Raw genomic sequence first — 14,440 nt, forward strand, 5'->3', positions numbered from 1 at the left:
GTGCCTCATGAAACCATAATTCCATAGCTTTGAGCCATAGCAGTTAAAGTGGAATCAGGCTGCATTAACTCTGCAGTGCAGATGGAGCTTACATTACACTTTCCGCAAGGCTAAGAATTGAGTTCCCAAAGAAAATAATTATCGTTTAGAGCAGAGATTTTTTGTCATGAGTCTCCCTCTGTGTGTGCTGCAAAACACAAAGATTGGAGCCGGAAATCTGCATCTGAAGGCCAGCCTAATGTTTCAACGAATGCCCAATAATTGCACATTGCTCAATTTGTTGGAAGAATATTGCTTTATTATATTAGCAGGCAGCTATTGCTCCCTTGGAAGAATTCAAGCCTTGCCTGGGAGATAAGGCAAGGAGAGACGAAGAGCATTCTTTCAACGTAGGTTTCCTACTGAGGTCAATCCAAGGCTGCCTCTTGTGCGGGTCCCGAGTTCGAGTCTCGCTTCATAATCTCATCATAGGACGGAGGGGCCACGTTGCAACTGGGATTTGTAGTGCTCGGCTCACACCCTGGGAGGCAGAGATGAACCTTGGGAGGCATCCAAGGGGCTGCATCATTCTCTGGGAAGGAAAGGGTGGAAGGAATTGCTTCAGTCTCGCAGCTATTATCAAATTTATTATTAAATCCCTTAGTAAATTATTATTAATGTCATCATGCTTTCACTACAGATCCAGGACTCAAGGTTTGCATACAATTGAAAGCACTTAACAAATAAATAAATACATGAATATGTCCCAGAAAAGAAAGACAGAAATAAATAAATAAAGACTAGTGCATTGCATTATATTTCCAAAACCCAATCCATTAGCAAAGGCATGAGCAAAGACAATGGCTTCATGCACAATGCATGTGAATCAACACATATAAGAAAAGGAATTTTTGGGGGGGAGTTCTGAGCCCAGGGAAACTGCCTTTCAGAGAGCCAGAGCGGGATATTGCTTTGAGCATCGAACTATGACTAGAGACCTGGATTGAAATCCCACTTTGGCCAGGGAAACCAACTGGGTGACCTTTAGTCAGGTCACACACTCTCAGCTCCAAAGGAAAACAAAGGAAAATCTGGGTTGTTGTAGGTTTCTTTTATGGGCTATGTGGTCATGGTCTAGAGGCATTCTCTCCTGATGTTTCGCCTGCATCTATGGCAAGCATCCTCAGAGGTAGTGAGGTCTGTTGGAACTAGGAAGAAGGGTTTATATATCGGTGGAATGACCAGGGTGGGACAAAGGACTCTTGTCTGCTGGAGCTAGGGGTGAATGTTTCAACTGACCACCTTGATTAGCATTTGATTGCCTGGCAGTGCCTGGAGCAATTTTTGTTGAGAGGTGATTAGATGTCCTTGTTTGCTTCCTCTCTGTTGTTGTGCTGTTCTAATTTTTGAGTTCTTTTAATACTGGTAGCCAGATTTTGTTCATTGAAAAACTCCAAAATTAGAACAGCACAACAACAGAGATGAAACAAACAAGGACATATAGTCACCTCTCAACAAAAGATTGCTCCAGGCACTGCCAGGCAATCAAATGCCAATCAAGGTGGTCAGTTGAAACATTCACACCTAGTTCCAGCAGAGAAGAGTCCTTTGTCCCACCCTGGTCATTCCACAGATATATAAACCCTTTTTCCTAGTTCCAACAGACCTCACTACCTCTGAGGATGCTTGCCATAGATCCAGGCGAAACGTCAGGAGAGAATGCCTCTAGAACATGGCCATATAGCCCGAAAAAAACTACAACAACCCAGTGATTCCGGCCATGAAAGCCTTCGATAAAGGCAGATCTCTCCTAATTTATTTATTTATTTATTTATTTACGGCATTTATATGCCGCTCTTCTCACCCCAAAGGGGACTCAGAGGGCTTACAAGATATATTTTCATACAATATATTATATTATTAGCATAGTACAATATCTGTATTATATATTACTATATTGCACTACACCATTATACTGTAATATTATTAGGAATATTACATGTAATGTAAATATATAATTATAATATTGTATTATTATTCCTAGTATTATATTGCATTACATTATAATATTATATATATTATATGTATATACAATATACTATATTATATGATTATTAAGACAAAGGCCTCAAAAGGCAAGCGTTCCTGTGGCCCTCATGTGGATTCTGTGTGGGAGGTTTGGCCCAATTCTATCATTGGTGGGGTTCAGAATGCTCTGTGATTGTAGGTGAACTATAAATCCCAGCAAGTACAACTCGCAAATGTCAAGATTCTATTTTCCCCAAACTCCATCAGTGTTCACATTTGGCCATATTGAGTATTCGTGTAGAGTTTGGTCCAGATCCATCATTGTTTGAGTCCACAGTGATCTCTGGATGCAGGTGAACTACAACTCCAAAACCAAAGGACACTGCTCACCAAACCCTTCCCGTATTTTCTGTTGGTCATGGGAGAACTGTGTGCCAAGTTTGGTTCAATTCCATCATTGGTGGGTTTCAGAATGCTCTTTGATTGTAGGTGAACTATAAATCCCAGCAACTACAACTCCCAAAGCAACTCTTGACCACAAAACCCTGTGATATGTTCACTTCAGGGCCACCATACATTGGAAGCAACTTGAAGGCACACAGCAACAATAACAAATACAAATAAGGTGGATGACCACCCATGAGGAGTGTTTAAGTTATTTCTCTGTGCATGGCAGGAGGAGGTTGGACTAGGTGCCCTTAGAGTCCCTTCTGACTCTATGATTCTATAAATTGATGACTGGACTTTCCATCTTTGGAGACCCAAACATTGATTGGATAATCATTTCTTAAGCTATGTTGGGGGTTGTACTAGATGACCTTTGGTGTCCCGTCCAATCCTATGATTGTATGACTGGGCTATCTCAGAATCAGTGGACTCCCCATCTTTGGAGGTCATTAAATAGAGACTGGATGACCATCTCTCCAAATTAATGTATTTCATGGTTGGAGGAAGCTGGATTAAATGGTCCTTGGGATCCCTTCCATCTCTATTGATACAAATGGTTTTAATGTGCCTCATGTCTATGTCTTTGGATATATATTCTTTTATCTACATATCTGAGCTATGACTTAACACCTCAAGGAGAAGCAGGTAAGAAATAAAATTTATGATGGTGACCCTATAGTTCTGTTAATGGACTATCTTAGAGTTGGTGGACTCTCCATCTCTGGAGGTAATTAAATAGAGACTGGATGACCATCTCTTTGGAGTGCAATAATTGAGTGGAGGGGTTGAAGTAGATGGTCCTTATGGTTCTTTTTGGTTCTATGATTCTATGAACTATCACAGATTTGATAGACACTCCATCTCTGGAGGTCGTTATATAGAGATTGGATGACCATCTCTTGGGTATGTATTTTCCTTCATGACTGGGGTTTGGCCAGATGGTTTATGGAGTTCCTTCCAACTGTAGGCTATAAACGACTTTATTTACCACTATAAGCAGTAGCACATCGTAAAACTGCTTCCTCTCCGTTTGGTAGTTACATTGCAAACACGCAGAACATGCGGTTATCAGTACTAGTCCACACCTCCTGCATTCCAGAGTGACGTATGATGTACGACGATGTTCACCAAGATTTCAGATAGAGTTCAGCATAAGTTGAGTCACTCTCTTGGTGCCAATCTTGAAACTCACCATAGACCGATTCGGTGTCACTGAGAACAAACACATTGGGATTCCGAGAAGATGGTAGGAACCCTTGCCTTTTCAGCCACCATTGGAGACAGCAGGTGACCAGGCACAGGAGAACCACAGCAAGAAGGAGAGACAGGCAAGGCCTGGAAGAAGAAGACAACAAAGTGTAACTTCTCCAAGATGAGGCCCAATATAGAGTCACATCATCTGGACAACAAGTCAAAATGTTATATGGAATGTCTATCTAAACCTGAGTTCTATTATGTATGAAGACCCAATGATAGTTGATTGTGAGGAAGTCATCACTTAAATAAATCACATTAATCAATGTTTCCTCTCCAAAGAATATTACATTGTAGGACCAAGGCTGTTTGATACCACTATTGTCGAAAACTGGAGCCCAAGATGATGAACCCCATAGTTTACAACTCCATGGGGCTCAGTTAGGGAGCCCTCATGAAATTCATTCCCAGTTTCTGAGTTGTTTCCATTAAGCCCCTTTGAATGGTGCTTTCACACACCCAACACACCTCAGACATCAAGGGATGGCAACATCCCAGTTAGCATAATCCCTTCGCAATGCCATGAGAAGACACAGGAGCACACAATGGGTTTACACAAGGGTGTCCACATCTTTTCCTCTTTCTTCTTGAGATGATCTGATTTATTCCTGGAAACGTTTCCTCATCCCTGTCACCAAATAGGACCCCACCCTGGGGATCCCACTGAAATGGTCAACACCCTGAGCACCCTTTTGTTTAATGGACTGGTACCCACTGAAACCCATGTCAGCCCATTGTTGCTTGCCCTACCACATCCCTTCCCCTCTCATGAGTGGAACAATACATGGACACAAGTTTCAAAATACTCCAATCACAATTTACTAAAGTTTATCACCATAACTGAAGCCAAGCAACAATGACATTGGACACCAAACCAACCAGAGATTGGATCGTGGGCAGACACTTTCTGTACCAGTCCAAAACCAAGTGCAGTAGACTTGTATAGATGTCAACTTACAGTAAACATGACAATGTATTAGCAATTATGGTACGTCAGTTCTTTGGAGCCCTGCCTCTGCTGACATCCTCTTTGGCCAGTGAGAATAAAGCCTCTGATTTTGCCTCCAACTTGTCTGTGTCGCACCTAGCCTTATAGAACGCTAGACATACCGGGATCCGAACCCACAATTCTTGAGGGAGCCTATTTATTTATCGTGTCGTCCGCAACCAGAACATTGTGTTACATTTCTAACAGAACAAAACAAACAAACAGATAAAAAAGGCACAAATTTTGCAAACTTGGTAGCTGATTAAATGTCCTTTGACCAGTATCTGGCCACTTGGAGTGCCTCTGGTGTTGCCGCAAGAAGGTCCTCCATTGTGTCTGTGGCAGGGCTCAGGCTGCACCGCAGCAGGTGGTCAGCGGTTTGCTCTTCTCTGCACTCGCATGTCGTGGATTCAACTTTGTAGCCTCATTTCTTGAGGTTGGCTCTGCATCTCGTGATGCCAGAACGCAGTCTGTTCAAGTCGCGCAGTCCTCCGTGTGCCCAGAGGGGAGTCTCTCATCTGGTATCACCCACGGATTGAGGTGCTGGGTTTGAGCCTGCCACATTTGAACTCTCGCTTGCTGAGGTGTTCCAGTGAGTGTCTCTGTAGATCTTAGAAAACTATTTCTTGATTTAAGTCATTGACGTGCTGGCTGATACCCAAACTGGGGATGAGCTGGAGGTGTCTCTGCCTTGGTCCTTTCACTATTGGCTGCTACTTCCCGGCAGATGTCAGGTGGTGCAATACCAGCTAAGCAGTGTAATTTCTCCAGTGGAGTAGGGCACAGACACCCCGTGATAATGCGGCATGTCTCATTAAGAGCCACATCCACTGTTTCCGTCTTCGTAGACGGCCGATTCTCTCGATCCAGAAGCAACCAGCGACGACTTGAGGGAGCTGAAATCACATAATACTACTTTAATTGCCATAGCACAGTACTAAGTAATCCTGGGAATTGCAGTTGGACGAGGCACTGATGTTCTTTGGCAGAGAATGCTAAAGACCTTGCAAAATGAAAACTCCCAGGAAACCATTGCACTGAGACATGCAGATAAAGTGCGAACAGACTGCATACATTTTACAGCGTAGATGCACCCCGAGAATTGAGGAAGTAAACATATAGTAGTTCAACATTAAAATCTAACTCATCTATCATCATGTGGCTTTTTGAAAGACTTGGGGCAATTTTTGGGGAGCAAAAATTTGAGGGGTCGAACTTTGAGGGCAATGCGTGTCTTAAAAAACAAATATGGAAGATTGGGGAGATTTGTGGGTCTTGTGGAAAGTATGTTGTCCCCTATGCCAACACTTGCCATAAGGAGTCCTCAGAAAACCTGGACCCTTTCAGTTGACTCCAATCACTAGAGCAGGAAAAATATGTTCATTTACTTAGGAGAGGAACCTCTTTGTGTCTTTATCTCAGAAAACCATCTTTAATTAATGTTTTCTCCAGTGAAACAACAACAACAACACAAATTTGTACTCACCAGATATACCAGGCACCGAAGCTGTGGACTTCATAACTGATGGAGCTGAAAACGAAGATAAGAATGATAAGATAAGACACATGTATGGGGTTTGTTCCTGAACCATGGAAAATACCAAACCTTGTTGCTTATTGCTAGCTTAGAGAATGCGAAGGAACCGCTAGGCTAAACTGACCCTACGGGTGTCGCAATGGGTTAAACCCTTGTGCCGGTTTGAATCTGTAAGACAGGGTGAGCTCCCATCTGTCAGCTCCAGCTTCACATGTGGGGACATGATAGAATCCTCCCACAGGATTGTAAAACATCCAGGCATCCCCTGGGCAATGTCCCTTCTGACAACTGCAATCGGATAAAGATTCTGGAATTAGATATAGAGGATTTATGTTTTATGTTTTATTGATGCTATTGTTTATGGAATTTTATGATGTTTATATGCTTTTAACTGTTTATATTATTGAGGCATCGAATTGTGCCGGTTCTGTAAACCACCCTGAGTCACCCTCGGGCTGAGAAGGGCGGTATAGAAATATAGTAAATAAATAAATAAAATAAATATTGAGCCATGGCAGTTAAAGCCTCATGATTGCCATGGAAGACATGAAGTCCTGAGCCGCTCCTGACAGCGTGATCTAGGCGTGGATGTTGAAGTCCCTCAACATGATGAGCCATTGGGAATCCAACGCTAGGCTCGAGACCTCCTGACCTTTCAGGAAAAAAAGTAAAGACCTGGCTCTTTGAGCAAGCTTTTGAGAATCAAAGGAATAGATAACACGGAACTATGAATTATCAAAGAGCATTCTGAATCCCACCAACGATGGAATTGAACCAAACTTGTCACACAGAACTCCCATGACCAACAGAAATACTGGAAGGTTTTGGTGGGCACTGACCTTGAGTTTTGGAGTTGTAGTTCACCTACATTCAGAGAGCACTGTGGACTCAAACAATGATGAATCTGGGCCAAACTTGGCATACTCAATATGCCCAAATGTGAACACTGGTGGAGTTTGGGAAAAATAGATCTTGACATTTGGGAGTTGTAGTTGCTGGGATTTATAGTTCACCTACAATCAAAGAGCATTCTGAACCCCACCAATAATTGAATTGGGCCAAACTTCCCACATAGAACCCTCATGACCAACAGACAATACTGTGTTTTCTGATGGTCTTTGGCGACCCCTCTGACACCCCCTTGCGACCCCCACAGGGGTCCCGACCCCCAAGTTGAGAAACATTGCTTTAACAGTTTTTATTCATGTTTTATATTGTAATGTTGATTGTTTTTAATGGCACTTTTATGAATGCCTGACATCGAATAGTGTCAATCTGTAATCCGCCTTGAATCGCCATATGGCTGAGAAAGGCGGACTATAAATATCGTAAATAAATAAAGCAGTGTCAAGCTGCACCCATTCTATGGTGTAGATGCATCCCTAGTAAGGATTGCCAACAAACCTAAGCTTCCTAGAAATTAATACACGCAAATATTCTTTCCTTTCTTGGCCCATGCGATGCCAGGTCCAGGCTCAAAAATGGACCATAAAACCCAATGGAAAAAGAGAGAATTCAATGTAATGGCGTCCCTGGTGGCACAGCAGATTAAACCACTGAGCTGCAGAACTTGCTGACCGAAAGATCAGTGGTTTGTATTCTGGGAGTGGGGTGAGCTCCTGCTGTTAGCCCCAGCTTTTACCAACCTAGCTGTTCAAAAACATGCAAATGTGAGTAGGTCAATAGGTACCTCTCCAGAAGGTTGCTTGTTTTGTATCAAAAGCATTGCATAAATTAGTATAAAACTGATAAAAATAGAAGGAGCACAAGCGGCTAAATATCTCTTGACCAAAAATGGGCAACAGCAATGACATTTTCTGTAGCCTCCAATAGTTCTTCTGTACATGAGGCAGGGCATAGTGGACAAGCATACAGATGCGGAGTTGTCTGTTCTGCTCCACAGTCACACAAGGTGTGGGATTCTTTTAGGTAGTGCCATTGTCTTTTGATCTGCCCGCTCCATGCAGTCTGACCAGTGGCCAGATGACCTTGGAGGCGTCTATGGACAATGCCAGCTCTTTTGTTTAGAAATGGAGATCAGCACCACCCTCCAGAGTTAGGCACAACTAGACTTAATGTCAAGGGTAAAGCTTTACCTTTAATGGAATGGAAAGCCAACATACCTCTCTGTGCTTTTGCATTCTTCTGTAGCTGAGCTTCCTGGCTAAAATAATGAGAAAGGATGTATTTTCATTCACTGCAGCACATTTGGCACAAATACTCCATACACCCAAATTTGAATACTGTTGGGGTTGGGGGGGAATTGATCCTAGCAACTACAACTCCCAAGTTGTAGGGGTCAAGGCAAGAAAGGACAATTGGCTCGCTTCCCAGAAGAAGGGTGGAAAGAATGCTCCAAGGTTTGGGTTTTTGGTGACTCCAGAAATCATTCGAGTCATGTTGCACACTTTATAGCAGTGGTTCTCAACCATCCTAATGCTGCGACCCCTTAATACAGCTCCTCATGTTGTGGTGACCCCCAACCATAACATTATTGTCATTGCTAGTTCATAGCTGTAATTTTGCTATGGTTATGAATTGTAATGTAAGTATCTGATATGCAGGATATATTTTCATTCACTGCAGCACATTTGGCACAAATACCCGATACGCCCAAATTTGAATACTATTGGGGTTGGGGGGGGGGTTGATTTTGTCATTTGGGAGTCGTAGTTGCTGGGATTTATAGTTCACCTACAATCAAAACACATTCTGAACCCCACCAATGATGGAATTGGACCTTTGCACACAGAACTCCCATGACCAACACAAAATACTGTAAGGTTTTGTTAGGCGCTGACCTTGAGCTTTGAAGTTGTAGTACACCTCTATCCAGAGAGCACTGTGAAGTCAAACAATGGATGGATCTGGACCAAGCTTGGCATGAATACTCAATATGACCAATTGTGGACACTGGTGGAGTTTGGGGAAAATAGACCTTGACATTTGGGTGTTGTAGTTGCTGGGAATTATAGTTCACCTACAATCAAAGAGTATTCTGAACTCCACCAATGATAGAATTGGTCCAAACTTCCCACACAGAACCCCTATTTCTGTGTTCTCAAATAAAATGCTGTGTCCAGGTTGGTTCCTCAGGTGCTCTGCTGTGTCTGACTTCTCTGGTTGAAGGAGTCTGCAGCGCCTTTAATGTCCCTTGATCTGTGTTTGCTCACTGCTGCTGCATTTGGTGGTCCCTCTGTAGACTTCTTGTCCACAGCTGCATGGTACACGATAGACTCCTGCAGAAGTGAGAGGATCCCTCTTGTCTTTTGCTGAACGGAGCACTTGTTGGATTTTCGTGGTGGGCCTGTAGATAGTTTGTATGTTGTGTTTCCTCATCAGCTTCCCTCTGCGGTCAATGGTTCCCTTGATGCCTGGCAAGAACCCTTTCCCTCTGGGTGAATCTTCATCTTTACTTTCGTGGCTTCTTCTCGGTTGTCTTGCAGCTCTTCTGATGTCTGAGGTGGAGTCTCCTTTGGCCTGGAGAGCACAGTTTAGGTGGTTCAGTTCATCTTGGAGGAAGGAGGTGGGCTTCACAGATTCTTTTTGTACTGTCTGCCAAGGCTTTAATGGTGCAGCGCCCAAACACGAATCAAGGAACATGGAAGGCACTGCAGACTACTTCAACCAGAGAAGTCCTCCATAGCAGAGCACCTGATGAACCAACCTGGAGACAGCAGATTATTTGACAACACAGAAATGCTGGATCACTCTAACAACCACCATGTCAGACTACACAGAGAAGCCATTGAAATCCACAAGCATGTGGACAATTTCAACAGAAAGGAGGAAACCATGAAAATGAACAAAATCTGGCTACTAGTATTAAAAACTCCAAAATCACAACAGCACAACAACAGAGAGGAAACAAACAAGAACATCTAATTACCTCTCAACAAAAGATTGCTCCAGGCACTGCCAGGCAATCAAATGCTAATCAAGGCGGTCAGTTGAAACATTCACACCTAGCTCCAGCAGACAAGAGTCCTTTGTCCCACCCTGGTCATTCCACAGATATATAAACCCTTTTTCCTAGTTCCAACAGACCTCACTACCTCTGAGGATGCTTGCCATAGATGCAGGCGAAACGTCAGGAGAGAATGCCTCTAGACCATGGCCATATAGCCCAAAAAAACCTACAACAACCCAGTGATTCCGGCCATGAAAACCTTCGACAACAACAACAAAGTTTGGAAACAAATCATGGAAGTAAAAGTTACTTAGCATCTAAGTTGTAGAATTAATGCAGTTTGATCCCACTTTAACTACCATTGTTCAATGCTGTAGAATCTTGGGAGTCGTCATTTGATGAGATACCAGCCCTATTTGGAAAGGAAGGCTTGTAAAACTATTTGTTGTTGTTCATTCATTCAGTCGTCTCCGACTCTTCGTGACCTCATGGACCAGCCCACGCCAGAGCTCCCTGTTGGCCGTCACCACCCCCAGCTCCTTCAAGGTCAGTCCAGTCACTTCAAGGATGCCATCCATCCATCTTGCCCTTGGTCGGCCCCTCTTCCTTTTGCCTTCCACTTTCCTCAGCGTAATTGTCTTCTCTGGGCTTTGCTGTCTCCTCATGATGTGGCCAAAGGACTTCAACTTTGTAAAACTATAACTCCCAGAATATGATAGCACTGGGCCATAGCAGTTCAAGTGGGATCGACCTGCATTAATTCCACAATGTTAATGCACCTTTTGACATAAAATGCCCAGATATAATGAGCACACAAGTGGTATTCTTGCATCGAAACTCTTGTTTGCTTTGCGAGACAAACAAAAATATCGAATTTCGCTCATGCTTTTCAATTTGCAATGTTTTCTCTCTTCTCGGTTTAATTGTTTCCTTCCCGGCGTAAACAAATCTGGCAAGAGTTTGGAAGCAATGTATTAAAATAATTATAACAAATAAACAAAAGTGAATAAAAGAGGGCCACGGAGACATGAATCACCGCCGACTGCAGAATAAAGCAAGCGCATTAGTGGCGGGAAGGAAAGAAAAAAGGCAGAGGGAAGGAAATAAGATTCATTTTCAGCCCAGGAATAAAAGAAAAAGAGAATTCTTGCCCGGGGGGAAGTATAAATGTATTACAACCAAATGCAGAGCAAAAGGGAAAGTAACGATACACTGTAATTTTCCAAATATAATGCATTTTCATCATCTCATCTGGAATAAAGTAACTTTTGGTTTGGTATCTATTCTTCATTCCGGAGGCTGTGCAACCTGATTAATGTCCCATCGGAAAAGGAAATATATCATTTCTCTTTCTTTGTGGGTAGAAAATGTTTGGGGAAAAAAGCGAAAATTATACCTAAGAAGCCGGAAGGAGTTGCAAGGAATGGAGACGATCGTTCTGCCGTGCGCCACAAAGGCTCCTGCCATTTGCAGATTAAATGCCAATTTTGTGCTGCATTTGCAAGAGAATAAAGGCAGGTAGTTTTTCACTAGTCTGCACTATTAAAAGTGGAGTCCTCGGTGCTCAACCTCGGAGCCGGGACTTCTGTGGTGGGGAGATCATGAGGGGGTTTCAGGGGGGTTGCCAAATGCCCTGGCCCTTGAGCGCTCTAGCTGGAGGTCAGCTGTGACCAGTAGTGCTGCGGAATTCAAAGATGCACGAATGGAGGGGGAAATGGGAAAACGTGCCAAGAGGAAGGCACGTCAAGCCAACTCTGACCGGGACTGCCTTCCATCTGGAAACCAATGTCCTCAGTGCGGGAGAACATGCAGGTTAAGTAGAGGTCTCCGCAGCCACCTACATATCCACCACCAAGACACTACAACTGGAAGCCAATCATCCTCGAGCAGGGAGCTTTGAGATGGTTGAACAGAAGCTCTCCGAAGCTCTAGGTGCTCTTACTGCCTATTACAGGGAAAACCAGCTGATCCCTAATCCATCTAAAACACAGACATGTGCCTTTCATCTCAAGAACAGACAAGCATCCCAAGCTCTGAGGATCACCTGGGAAGGAAGGAATCCCACTGGAGCATTGCAGCGCACCCAATTACCTGGGAGTCACTCTGGACCGTGCTCTGACCTACAAGAAGCACTGCCTGAACATCAAGCAAAATGTGCGTGCTAGAAACAATATCATACGAAAGCTGACTGGCACAACCTGGGAATCACAACCAGACACAGTGAAAACATCTGCCCTTGCGCTTGGCTACTCTGCTGCTGAGTATGCATGCCCAGTGTGGAACACATCTCACCACACTAAAATAGTGGATGTGGCTCTTAATGAGACATGCCACATTATCACGGGGTGTCTGCGCCCTACACCACTGGAGAAATTACACTGCTTAGCCGGTATCGCACCACCTGACATCCGCCGGGAAGTGGCAGCCAATAGTGAAAGGACCAAGGCAGAGACGTCTCCAGCTCATCCTCTGTTTGGGTATCAGCCAGCACATCAACGACTTAAATCAAGACATAGTTTTCTAAGATCTACAGAGACCCTCGCTGGAACACCTCAGCAAGCAAGACTCCAAAAGTGGCAGGCTCAAACCCAGAACCTCAATCCATGGCTAATACCAAATGAGAGACTCCCCCCTGGGCATACAGAAGACTGGGTGACTTGGAAGGCGCTGAACAGACTGCGCTCTGGCACCATGAGATGTAGAGCCAACCTTCAGAAATGGGGCCACAGAGTGGAATCCACGACATGTGAGTGCGGAGAAGAGCAAACTACAGACCACCTGTTGCAATGCAACCTGAGCCCTGCCACATGCACAATGGAGAACCTCCTTGCGGCAACACCAGAGGCACTCCAAGTGGCCAGATACTGGTCAAAGGGCATTTAATCAACTACCAAGCTTGAGAACTCTGTTTTGTCTGTTTGTTAAAAAATTGTTTAAAATGTAATACACATATCTGGTTGCTACTGATGCGATAAATAAATAAATAAATAATCCTTGAGCTATTAGGGATTCCTGAAGAAGAAGAAGGGGAAGGGGAAGAAGGAGAAGGAGAAGAAGGAGAAGAAGGAGAAGAAGGAGAAGGAGAAGGAGGAGGAGAAGGAGAAGGAGGAGAAGGAGGAGGAGAAGGAGAAGAAGGAGAAGAAGGAGAAGAAGGAGAAGGAAAAGGAGGAGGAGGAGGAGGAGGAGGAGGAGGAGGAGAAGGAGAAGGAGAAGGCGCCCATAGAGTCAAAGCTTGACAGGTCAGACAAAGGCAAGGGCACCTCAAAAAAGCCAACATTACTTGGGCAAATGCTGAGGGGAGACCTCCAACTTTCCAGAGAAGGGCAGGAAGCAAACCTCGCAGAAGATGACACATTGAAGAATCCCAGATTGTCATAGGGCTTGGCTCAATGCTCCCTGTGTTTCTCTCCCTTGCTGTTCTCCAGCTCCTTGCAAAAAATGAATTAATATATATTATAATACAGAGTGAGGGCATTGGGCTGTCCATCCATGTGACTTTTCCATTAGAGAAAACAACTCCTGGGGCGCAATGTGGGCAACACTGCCAAGGTCAAGTCATCGCCAATAGGAAATTAACACCTACGAATCCATGGGTCCCATCACATCCATGCATTGTATCACTCGGATCAAGGTAAACGTATTTGTATGCATTTGCAAGGAAATCCAGACCCTCCTGCAACTTATTTCATCTCTATTTCTATTTTCTCTGCCCTTCATTCCCCCCCTACGCCGTCCCCGCTCCCCGTTGTTCTACAAAGGTTATTACCTGATTTTGATGCAAGTACAAGTCCCGGCGTTGCAGAATTATTGTAAACTCTGCTTCTTGCCATTTCGACACAACTGGTGTGACTTTCCAAGCATTTAACATTAAAGGTTAAGCCACAATGGCATCCTTTGGGCAAATGATTGACTGAGACGCAGGTTCTGCTGGGCTGCAATGGAGACCTTGCTGGACCCCGGTTTATGACCCACGTCCTCCAAAACAGCAGGTGGTTTCGGTGCCAACCTTGCGCTTATGACAATATGGGTCTTCCTTGCCTATTTGCTCAGTCTTTCTGTGTTTCATGGCCAGAATCACTGGGTTGTTGTGAGATTTTTTGGAGCTGTATGGCCACGTTCCAGCAGCATCCACCGAGAGGAAAGGTGTCCTTATCATACATCAAGGGAACCACTGACCGCAAGGGGAAACTGATGAAGAAACACAACCTACAAATAGGAGAAAATGCCTCTAGAACATGGCCATATAGCCCAGAAAAACCTACAACAACCCAGTGATTCCGGCCATTAAAGCCTTCGA

At 44.1% G+C, this 14,440-nt stretch overlaps 1 protein-coding gene across 1 annotated transcript; it reads right to left on the bottom strand.

The window, feature by feature from the left end:
* Positions 1 to 407: 407 nt before the first annotated feature.
* TMEM207 (transmembrane protein 207) lies at positions 408 to 13,519 on the bottom strand. The gene is made up of 5 exons (XM_060766713.2): positions 13,424 to 13,519; positions 8,357 to 8,397; positions 6,183 to 6,227; positions 3,647 to 3,789; positions 408 to 571 (listed from the first exon to the last, which is right to left on the bottom strand). Exons 1-5 carry the CDS (start codon positions 13,517 to 13,519, stop codon positions 408 to 410), a joined length of 489 nt encoding a protein of 162 aa, XP_060622696.2.
* Positions 13,520 to 14,440: the final 921 nt, after the last annotated feature.

This window comes from Anolis sagrei, chromosome 3 (assembly GCF_037176765.1).
Source record: "Anolis sagrei isolate rAnoSag1 chromosome 3, rAnoSag1.mat, whole genome shotgun sequence".
NCBI classification, from domain to species: domain Eukaryota; kingdom Metazoa; phylum Chordata; class Lepidosauria; order Squamata; family Dactyloidae; genus Anolis; species Anolis sagrei.